The 14,671-nt window shown below is 30.7% G+C and overlaps 1 protein-coding gene across 1 annotated transcript in view; it reads right to left on the bottom strand.

The window, feature by feature from the left end:
- Nucleotides 1–2,285: 2,285 nt before the first annotated feature.
- The window catches only part of LOC111642347 (ras-related GTP-binding protein A), a 48,150-nt gene continuing 35,764 nt past the window's right edge, over nucleotides 2,286–14,671 (bottom strand). The window contains exons 4-8 of the mRNA XM_023388682.1: nucleotides 7,677–7,835; nucleotides 5,573–5,668; nucleotides 5,368–5,490; nucleotides 2,692–2,899; nucleotides 2,286–2,612 (exon numbers count right to left, since the gene is read on the bottom strand). Of these exons, the coding sequence (XP_023244450.1) occupies nucleotides 2,515–2,612; nucleotides 2,692–2,899; nucleotides 5,368–5,490; nucleotides 5,573–5,668; nucleotides 7,677–7,835 (684 nt within the window). The 3' untranslated portion in view covers nucleotides 2,286–2,514. The remainder of the gene's footprint in view (nucleotides 2,613–2,691; nucleotides 2,900–5,367; nucleotides 5,491–5,572; nucleotides 5,669–7,676; nucleotides 7,836–14,671) is intronic.

The raw sequence follows: 14,671 nt of genomic DNA, 5'->3' as shown, positions 1-14,671 counted from the left end.
CGGATAGTCAGATGTCATGAGGAGGAGGTGGAGGAACACTTTCTTTACACATTCATACAGATATAGACTTTTTACACATTGCAGAAGGTCTCTTTTTATTGTTTTTAATCAGAGTCAGATTCAGGAAAGGCTACCAGAGCTTGCAGGGTCATCTCCTCTTGTTCCATCCTTTGCTTTTTGGCAGCTGGCTTCTTGAAAAACATGTCCAAGGTGGTCTGTTTCTCTCTCTTCTTCAACACCTGTTGGAAATGACGGGCAAGGATGTCATTGTAGAGATCATTGATCCTGTTGGCCTCAGCTCTGTTTGGATAATGAGTGTTGGTAAACTCCTGAACCTCTCCCCATTTGACAAGGAAGTTTTTGTCAACTTTCACTCCTTCCGATGATGTCTTGCATTGTTTCAATTGAAATCACTTTTCTGTTTTTTTAGAAGTCATGATTTGCACAACACTTGAATAAATTGCTAAAATAAATACCTTGCACTGAGGTGATGTACGTAATAAACAAGGGAGCAAGCCGAATGTCAACGGGAGCTCTGTACTTCAGATATACTAATAATATATTTTAATAATACTAATATATTATAAAAACAGCAGATTATCATTGGCAACGGCAAAAGAGTGGAAACATCATTCGCACTTGTTTGCAGTAAGACCGTTGTTCGCCTCACGTAACTGCCGAACGGAAAGTCCATTGTTCGAAGCCAGTCCGTTGCTCGAGTCACATAACGGCCAAACAGAAAGTCCGTTGTTCGCAGCGTACGTTATACGAGGCACCACTGTACTTGAAAAAATCAAAGATTGCAAGAAAAAATCTGAAGCATCATGTTGAGAAAGTCATCTTCCATAAAATTTCCTCTTATCTGGACAAAAGAAAATTAATTACCAACTGTTCAAGATTATTTTCTTAATAGTTTATAAAAACAAAAGATACATATACATTGTTATTTGTTGATTTTTAATTTTTTTCCTGCAATTTTTTTGTTGACAGCACCCTGTATATTTTGTATCCCTTAGTTCAAAATTACCAGTGTGGAATTTTTTAAACCACATTTGACATTTTTGAAGTTTAGGTGTATCTTCCCCACAAGTGAATTTTTTTACTGTTTGTACAGATTTATACACTTTCCAAAACTAAGTGTAATATGCATGATATGCTTTTTATATGAAGACATTTCAACTTAATTTTATTCAAGTTATATGAATATGAAAAATATGAAGTAAAAAGTTTAAAATAAGCTGCTAAACAAAGAATACAATCTCCCATTAGCAAATAAATTGTTAAATTTCATAACTCTTAACATCGATGTGTGATTTAATTATAAGTAATGACAGCTTTTAAAAATACAGACTTTCTGTTCAACCCAATTTAACTTTTACTTATTAATCACGGCATCCAAGAAGTGTGAGGAAGCAATAAATCTAAGTGAAAAGTTGTAATATCGACCACCAAGATGAAAAAGGAACTTACACAAAGCACGAAAGCAGTACAAACAGCAGATCTGGCAACCATATTTAAGATGCCAAAGTTGATTTGTGATCAGCAAATGCAATTTTCATTTCATTATACAGTATTTACATATTTTATTTATTGTTTACATGTTTTAATTGTGTTATTTTTACTTTAAATTATGCTTATTGGCTGCTTAAATTTATTGAAATGGATATTGTTTAGGTCTGGGAATGGATTAATTTGCTTTCCATCACTTCTAATGAGAAAAATTTATTCAGATTTTGAATGATTTCTAAGTCAAATAGCCTACTGGAATGAATTATAATAAATTCAAAATGTTAACCACAAAATAAGAGGATTATTGATGGACAACAGCAGCTAATCATAACGTAGCATTAATTAGTGTAAGACTAAAATTATCTGCTTCATACTAAATATTTTATTTGCAAAAAGTTTAACTTTAATTCTAGACGAAATAGTCAAAGTACACATTAGCTGCAATTATTTGTTGATATAAAACCAATAATGATAAATACAACCAACCTGATAGTTACTTAGAATTATTAATATAGCCTTAATAGCCTAATAAAGGATTCCTGCTGTTTGTTTGATATTTAACAGAGAACTGAATTTACATTATAAAATTAATATGATTTAGTCTATAAAACAAATTTAAGTTTAATAATATATTTTATTATTATAATACCATACATATGTATGTTTATAATACTTCTCAAAATATTAAAAAATTATGAACACCTTTTAATTCTCTTATTAATTTGGTACAAAATATATTGGAAAAGAAAATTACAATTATGAAAAATGAAAGATTCACAAATAATTTTTAGAATTTATGAACAAAATTTTAAATTACTTTATACATTGTAATATTTCATTGCTCGTTACAAAATAATAAGAATTATTCACATAATTGTTTTAGCACTCAGATCCAATTTAAAAATAAATCATCATCACGTGTTCACTAGATTTATAGTGAAATCTTGACACTCAAGTTATACATTTTTATATGTCCATTCACAAATATCCTTTTAAATTTTTCTATTATCTTCCTGCTAGATTATGCTGGGATTGTTTGACACCTTCTAATTTTTCAAAATGTTTCCTGGCATTTTTTATGTTAATAAGTGTTGCTGCAGATGCTGTTAAGAGAGAGATTGGCATGTTATATAAATCTATTTATCTGAAATTTTAAAAAATAAATTTATAATAAAAACTTACGTATGCTGGGATCTGACATAATAACCATAACGTAAGTATTAGGAGTAAAAATGTCTATAAATGCAGCAAACTGCTTATTACAGACTTCCATACTCTGAAACTGTGCAGCTAATTTACTACAACTTAATTTGAACTGCTTGATAATATTAGACACCTTCTCAAATCTGTGGACATCGCGATGTTCACGTAATTGACAGTGAGATATCATCTGGAAAATGTTTTAATTAAAATATGTTATTTATTAAGAAGTTTCATAAAATTTAGATTTAACAAAATTCACAAAACTATCAGATTAATCAATCTAGTCTTAAATATTTCAACAAATCTAAGGTATTTAAAAAAAAATTATTCCACATTTAGTTGATATTTCTGTTTATTTTTATATAAATAAATAGATAAGCCTGAATTTCATCATAATCAATTACATTAATTTCAGAATTAAATTGTAATATGCAGCAAAATCACACACATCAATTTTCTACTAATATTAATAGTAGAAAATTGCAGCCTAATCTTTGCTTTTAGATGAAATTACTTAATTTCTTTAATTATAGTCTAACTATGATACTTATAGCATGAAAAAATCTAGCAATTAAAAATATTTAAAATTTATATAAAATTAAAATAATGCAATAATATTAAAAAGTAACAAAATCCAATAAAATAATTATTAAACTAGATGAATGAATACATAAAAATCAATCTAGTTAAATTTTTTCCTTTTTTAATATATTTAGATTACTGAATTATAGGAAATAAGAACTGATTAGTCCAAAACAATACTTTGTTTAATTGAATCTTTATTTCATAAATTGCTATTTATGATTGTTTTAATGCAAATATATCTTTTCAAAGCTGACAGAAATAATGTAAAATTCCATACTAAAGAGGAGATAAATGAACCTGAAACACATCTGTGGCTATTGAACAGTACAGTAATTTAAAAATAAAATTCAGGGATTGACTATTTAGATTATATTCCTCCAGTTAAACTGTTTATCTAAATTCCTATTTAGATAAGATTCACAAATACATAATCTAAATATGTTTCATAATAAAGTTATATACATATTTTATGAATAAATTATAATTATTTTAACCTTCTTTATGTGTTAGTAATAGTATGATGAGATTGCTCCCTAAAATAAAATGCTAATATTACATCAATCATGAAAACACAATAATAATTTTAAAATATTGACAATGATATCAATTTATGTCTTGTGTCTTTCTAATTTTAACAAAGGAAGACTGGGAATTACCAATGCCACTTTTTAATGGAATTTATGTCATTTTATGGATCACCTCTCTGATAAACTTGCTGAAAGTCTTTGTTTCCATAAAAAGCCAAAAAAATTTTACTTTCCAAAATAATTATAAAACTGATGGAGTCAGAAATTTTCCTTTCATTTCCTTTTTACATAAATGTAAAAAGGAAACAAAAGGGAAATTTTACTTTATTTAAACATTATGATTAATGTAAGCACTAAAAAGAAATAGCTAAGGCCAAGTTGTATAGGTCATTAGTTCTGCATTTCAACATGCAAAAGTGTTAGGGAATACTAAACTAAAGCAAGTGTCAATATTGCAAACTGTGTTTGAACTAGCAACACCTGTGCAAGACTGCTCAAAACAAGAAGAGACCTGTTTTCAGTTACGCANAAACAAACTTCTGTATAAAAATATTGCAGCTTACCAATTCCCTTTGATCTTCTTGAACTAAATCCATTTTATGTACTAAACAAAATACTTTTGCTTCAGGAGAGTTTTGAAGAATAGCCTCTAAACATGACTGATAATAGTGCATGTCTTTTTCTAACTCACGTGATTCAACATCAAAAACATAAATGAGAACCTATAAAATTTTAAAATTATAATTAATATTTGAATTTTCTAAAATGCTTACTTTATAACTAAACTATATATTAAAAATATCAATTATAAATGCAGTATTTTAATGTTAAATGTTTGAAGAATATTTATGATTTTAAGATTATATTATTAATAATAATTGTTCAGTATCATAGAAAAAAATCAAAGTAAAAATCATTTTATAAGATATAGGTTTATACCAGGAATTCACAACCTTTTTTTGTGTATTGACCTCTTTCAAGAAATTTTTCCATTGATCCCCTTAAATACAGTGGGTGATTGGTTAATGAACAGATTGATTAACGAACAAATCGGATAATGAACACTTTCGCGAAAGATTTTTATGATCGGACAATGAACACATGTTTGGATAATGAACACTTCACTGAACAAACACAAGAAGAAGCAATGTAAAATAGCGAATACAGATTGGTCTTCCTTTGTCTTCAGGCAACAATTCAAAACTTTTCAGAACGTGGGAGACATCGACATCCTACCCAGTATATACTGATCGGATAGTATTCCCCCGAACTTTGAAACTCTCCTTGTAATTCCAGCCTTTTGTATTTCTGACAGACACAATTCTTTTACATTTTCTTCTGAAAATGCGGATTTATGTCGATATTTGTTATTAAAGATCTTTTGAAGAAGTGGGAGGATAAATAAAAATCAAAACCTTTAAACAATCCAGCAAATCGTTTTTTTAATATCTTAAAAATGCTTTTGAACACTTTAAGCGATCATCCTCAGTTATCATTTTGAATTTTATATATTTAGTTCTTAATAATAAAATATAATGCTTACCAAAAATGTTGCTCTTTCAAATAATAGTACTTCATCAGCATCCAAAATATTAGCAAATTGATTCAGATTACTTTCTAATTGCTGCACATTTGGAATAAGAGTATAAACAATAGAAGACCAAGCCTGTAAAATTTTCAAGCAGATTTAATCTGAATGCTTTGTTATATATATAAAACAATATATTTTAATATTTCCTACTAAGTACTTTGTATAAGGTTTCATCCCAGATGGATGTTCGGAAACAAATAGAGTCAATCGGCCGTGAAAGTTTCTTTAAATCTTCTTCACGTTCTTTGAATATCTAAAAATTGAAAATAATTTATTACATATATGTAAATGCAAGATTTTAAACTAAGGAATTAATCAGCTCATCTTCAATAGTTCATATGAATTGCTAAAGATAAGTTGAGGAAGGACTATTCAGAACTTTTTTATTTGGTGTTCTTCTAACAGTTACTAAGATATTTGAAGAATTTAATCTAATAAAACTAACACCATACCCACAGTCTTCCAGTAATTAATATGTATTGGAATTTAACTTCTGATTTTTCTATTAATGTCACTACATTTAGAACAGGTATATTTATAGATAATAAAAATTTTGAAAATGGTTTTAAATTGAACTTTTTAATTTTAGCATTGAAATTTATAACAAATATTTTATTTTTTATTAATGTTGTGTTATTCACGTACAGACATACCTTGCTAATACGGCAGATTACGTTTCAGATCATTGCCATAAAACAAACATCACCTAATCAAATCATATCATTTTTTCATTTGCCAGTGCATATAAAAGTCTAAAAACATATCTGCACTATCATTTATTAAGTGTACAATAGCACTTGACATAAATAGTAGTATGAAAGTAAAAACAGTAAAGAAAACTTCTTATGAGCAAGGCGAGCACCAAAAAGAATAAAGAAATATAATTGAAAATTGCTATATTAGCCAAGTGCTTTAAGTAAGTACAGTACATCTATATTTCAAATCATTAGAGTGAATAATTGAGAATCTGCTATTCCTTAACATAAATATTGATGTCCAAAATTAAAGTCCAAAAATTATTTTTGAATAATAAAATAAATATATTTAATAGAATTTAATGGATCACTTAGCCAATAAATCTTGTTTCATTTAAATTTCATGTATTATACTATTTTGAATGTACCAAAGAAAAAATGTTTTAATTCCAGAGTTACATGGTTTGTTTCACTTGCTCACCCCACAAGTTTTGTCAACTCTTTTCCAATGTAAACTATTCATAAAAATTTCATGACGACTTCACAAACCCATGATACATTAAACCTGCTTAGTCCAACCCCTCTCACTTCACTGCCTTTGCTCAACCTTTTATGAGGTAAGCAGCACAAAACAACTCAGTTTGCTCTACTTTCAGCCTAACAGCCTACCTCTACTTGCTTTGCTCAACCCAACCCCCATTCACTTCACTCACTTGTTCAAAACTTTTGTGATGATTCATCAATCCCCAGTGTCAATGTTTCTATTTTTTTTCCTGCTGCTGTAGGCAGCCCAACTTCTTGCTTTACTCACTCACATCACAGACTTTATCTGTTCATTCCCAATATAGACTATTCATAACAAAAATTTTGTGACAATCCATTGATTCCCATTGCTGCTGTTTATTTTTTTGTGACAGAAAAAAGATCATGACAATTTTAAGCTAACTTTATATACACAAAAACAAAGAAATTTAAGTTATGAGAATTATTTATTTACAAATAATGTTTGTGTTTTAATTCCTAATTATTTTAATATAAACATTCAAATTATTTCTAAATGCTTCATTTATAACTCTTGATTCAAATAATCTTAGTTCAAATAATATCCTATATTCATGTTTTTTTTTTATTAAAAAAAAGTACAGTAGAAGTTTGTTAATCCAGCACTCTGAGAAATAGCCAGTAATAATCTGGCATGCTAGTATTCTGATAATCTGAATTTGTTTGAAGACAGTGTGCTAAAGATCCTGGACATAAACTGAGACAAAAGGTGGAAGTGCAATATTGTAGTTTGCTACAATAATGGAAGTTTGACTGTAGGATCAGGAGCGATGTGATTATGAAAATAACTCATTTTGAACAATATCTTATTTGTGTCAGGTCAAAGATTGCTGTACATTGCATGTACAGATACAAAATATATACAATGTCTAAATGTTCAAACAACATTACTTACTAAAATTTGCAAAAATAAAAAATGTCCAGTAATCAGGCATTTTCAATAATCTAAAACTACTCTGCTCTCATAATATAAACAAACTTCTGTATAAAAATATTGCAGCTTACCAATTCCCTTTGATCTTCTTGAACTAAATCCATTTTATGTACTAAACAAAATACTTTTGCTTCAGGAGAGTTTTGAAGAATAGCCTCTAAACATGACTGATAATAGTGCATGTCTTTTTCTAACTCACGTGATTCAACATCAAAAACATAAATGAGAACCTATAAAATTTTAAAATTATAATTAATATTTGAATTTTCTAAAATGCTTACTTTATAACTAAACTATATATTAAAAATATCAATTATAAATGCAGTATTTTAATGTTAAATGTTTGAAGAATATTTATGATTTTAAGATTATATTATTAATAATAATTGTTCAGTATCATAGAAAAAAATCAAAGTAAAAATCATTTTATAAGATATAGGTTTATACCAGGAATTCACAACCTTTTTTTGTGTATTGACCTCTTTCAATAAATTTTTCCATTGATCCCCTTAAATACAGTGGGTGATTGGTTAATGAACAGATTGATTAACGAACAAATCGGATAATGAACACTTTCGCGAAAGATTTTTATGATCGGACAATGAACACATGTTTGGATAATGAACACTTCACTGAACAAACACAAGAAGAAGCAATGTAAAATAGCGAATACAGATTGGTCTTCCTTTGTCTTCAGGCAACAATTCAAAACTTTTCAGAACGTGGGAGACATCGACATCCTACCCAGTATATACTGATCGGATAGTATTCCCCCGAACTTTGAAACTCTCCTTGTAATTCCAGCCTTTTGTATTTCTGACAGACACAATTCTTTTACATTTTCTTCTGAAAATGCGGATTTATGTCGATATTTGTTATTAAAGATCTTTTGAAGAAGTGGGAGGATAAATAAAAATCAAAACCTTTAAACAATCCAGCAAATCGTTTTTTTAATATCTTAAAAATGCTTTTGAACACTTTGAACGATCATCCTCAGTTATCATTTTGAATCGAATGAAGAATTCGAAATTACGTAAAACAAAATTCAAAAAGCGGTTACATAAATATACGTTAACATTGACCAAGTTTAAATAATTGCAAAAATTATACAAGTTAATTAAATCGAAATAAAGAAATAAAATAAAATGTATACATTCAGTAAAAATGTATACATTTTTGTAACCGCTTTTTGAATTTTGTTTTATGTAATTTCGAATTCTTCGTTCGATTCAAAATGATAACTGAGGATGATCGCTTAAAGCGTTCTAAAGCGTTTTTAAGATATTAAAAAAAACGATTTGCTGGATTGTTTAAAGGTTTTGATTTTTATTTATAGTGTAGTTCCAGTAAGAAAGTATTTTATTTATTTATTTAGTGGGAGGATGTCAGAACAACAGTCTTAAAATGGCATACAAACCAGGTTGAGGTTAATAGGCCTAGGGATCTCTACAATTCAATGCTAATAATTACTTTTGAAAAATCGTGAAGACAGAAAAGCAATCGACATTGGTTATAATTATTGAACCATTAAACAATATTATACATGCATATACAATATGTATTTACTGTAATTTGCTCCTTTCAAACTTTCATTGATCCCTAGAGGGTCAATATTGACTCTGTTGGGAAACCCTGTTTTACATTATGCAGTCATCATAGCAGAATTATTACAACAAACATATATTAATGCAGGAGAAAAAGGAATCTAGTCAAGAAAAATGTCAATAGAACTACATTGACATTTCCAGTCTGAATAAAGGATCAAATCATAATTAGATACATTTGGATGAAATCATTATCAATTTTTTTATTTTATGTATTTATATTTGACAAATTTTCCAACTACAAAGTACACAAAAATGTAAAGTAAAAACTTTATTTAATTTATAAAAAAATAAACTAAACATCAAGCTAAGCTATTAGAATAAATATTAGTATAACATTAACAGTAAATAACTAATTATTATACATACAACTTAAAATAACATTAGTATCTTTAACATTAGTAGCCTTCTTAATATAATTATAGAGGTTAGAATATATTTTATGCAATCATAAAAAATTACTTAATGTACAGTATTCTTTTTATATTCATAAGAGAGTGGTTGCAGACTGTCTTGTGAATGCTTGAAATCATGCATAATACTGAACTTTATATAAACATACAGATGTTCTACTACTTTTGAATATGTTAGGTTCCTGAGTTTCTGTCATAAGTTGAAAACTAACCTAGAAAGTACATTTGTATACAGAATAACTACTTATTGTTAGTGTTTGATCCTTTACAATGTATTTAATAGAATACATTAAACTCATTTACCCGCTCACTACTGTTTATAGCAGGTTTTTTCACCTTAGTTTTATAATGTCAAGTTTAATTTCCATGGCAGAGTGATACTTCTTGCAATTACTCCACTGCTAAATTTACTATTACATTTGAATGCATTTTTGAAGCACTAATTGTAAAAGTTTATAACAATTGCAAACAATAGCAAAAAACGTCATTACTCCAATGTTAACAACTTTGACACCACCTCATGGGCAACAATGGAATGTCAGAATTCATATGAAAATGAAAAATGACAATATGCAATAGAAATAAATCCATATTATTTATTTATTACTGGCCAAAGACTGATTTTAATGCCACCTCACGAGCAGGAAGAGAACTTCAGAATCTACAAGAAATTTAAATTTTAGACATATGATCAAATTGTTCATAAGGAGGGAAGCTTCTGTACATTTTTAATATACACTCTGTCACAAAAAAATGTATGCACCAAGAATAAATCAAGCCACAATCACAAAAGTTGGTACAAATGTAGTCTGGTAAGAGATATGCAAATGATAAAAATTTTGACGCCAATGAGACAAGGCTAACGGCGGTATGAGCATATGAGATGCACAGCTGGGAGAGTTTAAAAGCACGAGTGCTCGCGCCGTAGGGCTATTTAAATGAATCTGTCAACGTGGATGGATGGTATTGTGAATAGAGATGCCTCTGAGACGTAACAGGTGGCAGTACGAGCAGTTGACGGAGTTTGAAAGGGACTGTATAGTAGGCCTCAGAGAAGCCGGTTGGTCGAACAGCATATCGGTCGCCACCTCTGTCGGAGCGATAGGATAGTTGCTCGGTGTTGGCAACAGTGGATGACGGAAAGGAGAGTCTACTGTCGCGGAGGGTCAGGACGTCCCAGAAACACAAATGAGCACGAGGATCGCGCAATCAGAAAAGCAGCAACATCCGCACCAACAATGTTGCTATCATCGATTCAACGCCATTTACCATCTTCCAGGCATCTGGTGGCATTAAGGGAAACCATTACAAGACGACTGGTCGATGCTGATATAAGGAGCCGACATCCATTAAGACGCTTACCACTGACCCCACATCATAGGCAGTGTCAATTGGATTTTTGCCGACCTTGGGCAAGTTGGAGTGTGACCGACTGGAGGCATGTGGTCTTCAGCGATGAATCCCGATTCAGTCTCAGTGCTGATGACCACCGAACATGCATGAGGAGGTGGCCCGGCCAGCGGTCCGATCCGGCATTTGTTGTCGAGCGGCATACAGCGATTACACAAGGTGTGACAGTGTGGGGAGTGATTTGTTATGACACACGATCACCTCTAGTCATCCTTCAAGGCAACATGACAGCTCGCAGTTACGTGGACAGCATTTTAACGCTGGTTGTACTGCCTATTCTATCAAGTCGCCAGGTGCCATTTATCAGCAGGACAACGCTCGTCCACATACTGCGAGACTCTCCCAACAATGTCTTCAAGGATATGATGTACTTCCATGGCCTGCCAGGTCACCAGACCTCTCACCAATAGAGCACATCTGGGACGTGTTGGGAAGGCAAATGCAGCCGTCTCGTGATACAAGTGAATTAACTGCCCATTTGAAAAGATTATGGCATGATCTTCCGCAAGGGGTCATAGGTGACCTAATTGATTCAATGCCATGCCGTGTTTCGGCTTGTATAGCTGCCAGAGGTGGCTTTACTACTTACTGATTTGTAATGTTTTTCATGCCATAACTTCTTAATAAAACGATCTTTTGTTCTGAATTTTTAATCATTTGCATATGTCTTACTAGTCTACATTCTTACAGACTTTCGTGATTGTGGCTCGATTTCTTCTGGGTGCATACATTTCTTTGTGACAGAGTGTATATGTCTATGATATGGCTGTATAATTTTTAAGTTAAACTATATTAAGCAAAATAAATTATATAAAGTAATGTACTGTCTATATAGCAATACTATTAGTATGAATATTGCTTACACCGTGGATGCTAGAAGCATTGAGTGGACACTGTAAAAACAGTTGACAAAGGGACATTGCCCAGGCAGATGAGCATGCTCAAAATTTATGAATTCAAATTTATCAGTTTCTAAGTTTGAATTGTTTTTATTTAATATTTTCACTGTGTATAATTGAAAACATGGTTATTAAACAGCAAATAAAGACTTATACTGTATACAATTATTTATTTTTTGAGAAATATTTAGAAAGCAAAGTTTGAACTGTCTTTTCCCCTTCTTTCTTTCATCTTCTCTATATTTCATTCAATTTGCATGCTACATTCAATATCCAAGTCAGAAACAACATTGTTGTTAGATGCCAACTCTAACATTACTTTTAGATAATAATTTAAAATTATCATCTAAAATAATGTTAGAGTTGTCAAGTTAGTAGTGTAAAGTAAATGCAAAAAAAATTTGCTTTTTTCAAATCATAGCACCCCCTTACATAATGAGAAAAATCTAGAATTAAGAGCCTTACATCTAGTTTTTAGTTTAGTTAATAAGTTATGAATATTAACTTATTTATCATAAAATATTAATATAATGATAATTTCACAAACTATGGTTAAACCATCTGTTCATAGCAATCAAGTTTTTCTACAGTTAATTTACAAAAATTGACCATAAATTTAGTTAGATAGAAATCCTATTTGTTTTGTATGTACTTTCATTAAAATTATTCACTGAATATGTGCTGATAGCTTGAAAATATGAATTTAACCTAAAAAATAACACTATATTAATTGAATTTTTACCTGTGTTATTTGAAACTTTTCATTGATTTTATAAACCATATTAATTTGAGAAATATGTTAATTGAGAAATTAATATATGTTTGGTTTTATATAAGTTGCTTATGGTATCACGTAGTTTACCTGTATGAATATTCTGTTTCATATAATCAACTTTAAAATAAACAAATGTTTATTTTAAAGTTGTACTTTATTGTGCTTTGCACTTATTTTTGAAATTATCAGTAACGTGTTCAGTCCATGTCTAGGACCTTCTTCAAGCAGATTTTTGAAAAAAAATTCTCTGGTATTAGTAATGATCTATTTGGCTCCGATGTATTCAATTTTTAAATTTTTCTTTTCATGAACTTTTAAATATGTGTGCATGCATCATTTGTTATAGTGTCGGGCTGTACAAAGATTGTCATGCCTTTGAGATTTTTTTTGGTCTTTAAAACTAATCAAAAGCCCTGGCAGTTGCTTTAAAAATCTCCAATGCCTTCAAATCCCTGAGTTGGTTTACATGGTGGATTTGTCATATTAAGGTATAGCCTGTTGTAGTTCTAATTTAATCCTATTCTTTTAGCAAAGGCAACGGTTTTGTTTCTTCTTTTCTACATTCACTTTGTGTTTAGGCAGGCTTGCTTAAGAGATCTTTTTGAAGACCTGATGTATGTAAGGTCTCTATTAAATCTGTTAACTTCGAGTGGAATTTTATATATCTCCCAGTGTTCTTTCCATGTCCACTTGATTCTTCTTATTCTTAAGCATTTTGAATGTATCAGGCTTATGTTTGTAAGCAATTTTTGTATATGTTTCAATTTCCCAATATAAAGAAAGCATATGGTGCTCATAGGTTATAATAATACAGTAGGGAGATGCATCTTGCTGGGGAATTTCTCTTATTGGAGTTCTATTCAGTTCATCTTTGAGTTGGTTTCTCTGCTTGTTTGCCATTTTATACACTAAGCCTTTACTATAGCCATGCATTTCAGCAATCTCCACTACAAAAGCCATCCAAGAAACAAAGCGTTGATAAATATATATATCTACTAACCTTTTAATGCTTTACGGCAAATTTTAATGTAACACAAATGTTTTCAGCCCACCCTAGGACCTTCTTCAGATGGAATTCTACAGAAACTTTTTCTGGTGCAATTATTGAACAAGCATTAAAAGGTTATATATATATATGACTATAGGGTTGGTGTCTCTTCGACACCGCATCAGGATGTGACACCACTGAGTCTCTCAGGATTCGAAAATCGCGACTTTATGTCACGCGAGCAGTCGCGGGTGAGCGGTTGGATTTGGAGTAGAGCTGAGGAGAGAGAAACGAGAATATGATTCATTCGGATTCCAGATTAATAAATAATAACAAATTTATTTTAGCGGGCAGGAGTACATGATATACCATCTTGGATTTATGCATATCCCTATTTTCTTAAATTTAACTGTCATGAGAGAGAGAGAGAGAGTTTACAAATGACTCGCATGTGGATAAATACCTTATAAAAGAGTTGAGGATGGATGACTTGATGACTCAAACACAGGATTCTTCGAGTGGTCGAAGGGTCTTTCTATTTGAATTGTTCGGGTAACAGGTCTTCAGAGGGAGGTATCCGACAGGTAGAATATATCAAGAACTTGGGCGTGATAGGTATCCTTATGTTAATATCGAAGGAGGCACAGTATTTTAGCACACTTTAGAGGCGACTTTTGTGGACGAACTTTGGAGGACGACTGACTCGATTTGTCATTGCTCTCTCTCCCTTGTTATTTGGGTTCCTTCTGGGTTTTTCCATGAGGTCAGGAGTCTGTTAAGGGCCTGGCATCCAATACTGAAAATTTATCGAAAGTTCCAGGTGACACATTAATGACTAGATGGATCATCCTCAACAAGGAAGCAAGTCCATGGGAAATAATTTTTTATGAATTTTAACCTAAATCAGACGATTGAATTTTAAGATAACACTTTATTGAGGGTCCTTTCATCCCTCACACACACATATATATAATCTC

This window comes from Centruroides sculpturatus, unplaced genomic scaffold (assembly GCF_000671375.1).
Source record: "Centruroides sculpturatus isolate CEXI.00-Female unplaced genomic scaffold, Cexi_2.0 scaffold1376, whole genome shotgun sequence".
NCBI lineage: Eukaryota > Metazoa > Arthropoda > Arachnida > Scorpiones > Buthidae > Centruroides > Centruroides sculpturatus.
The sequence above is the reverse complement of the archived record's forward strand: the minus strand, read 5'-3'. Positions and strand labels throughout refer to the sequence as shown.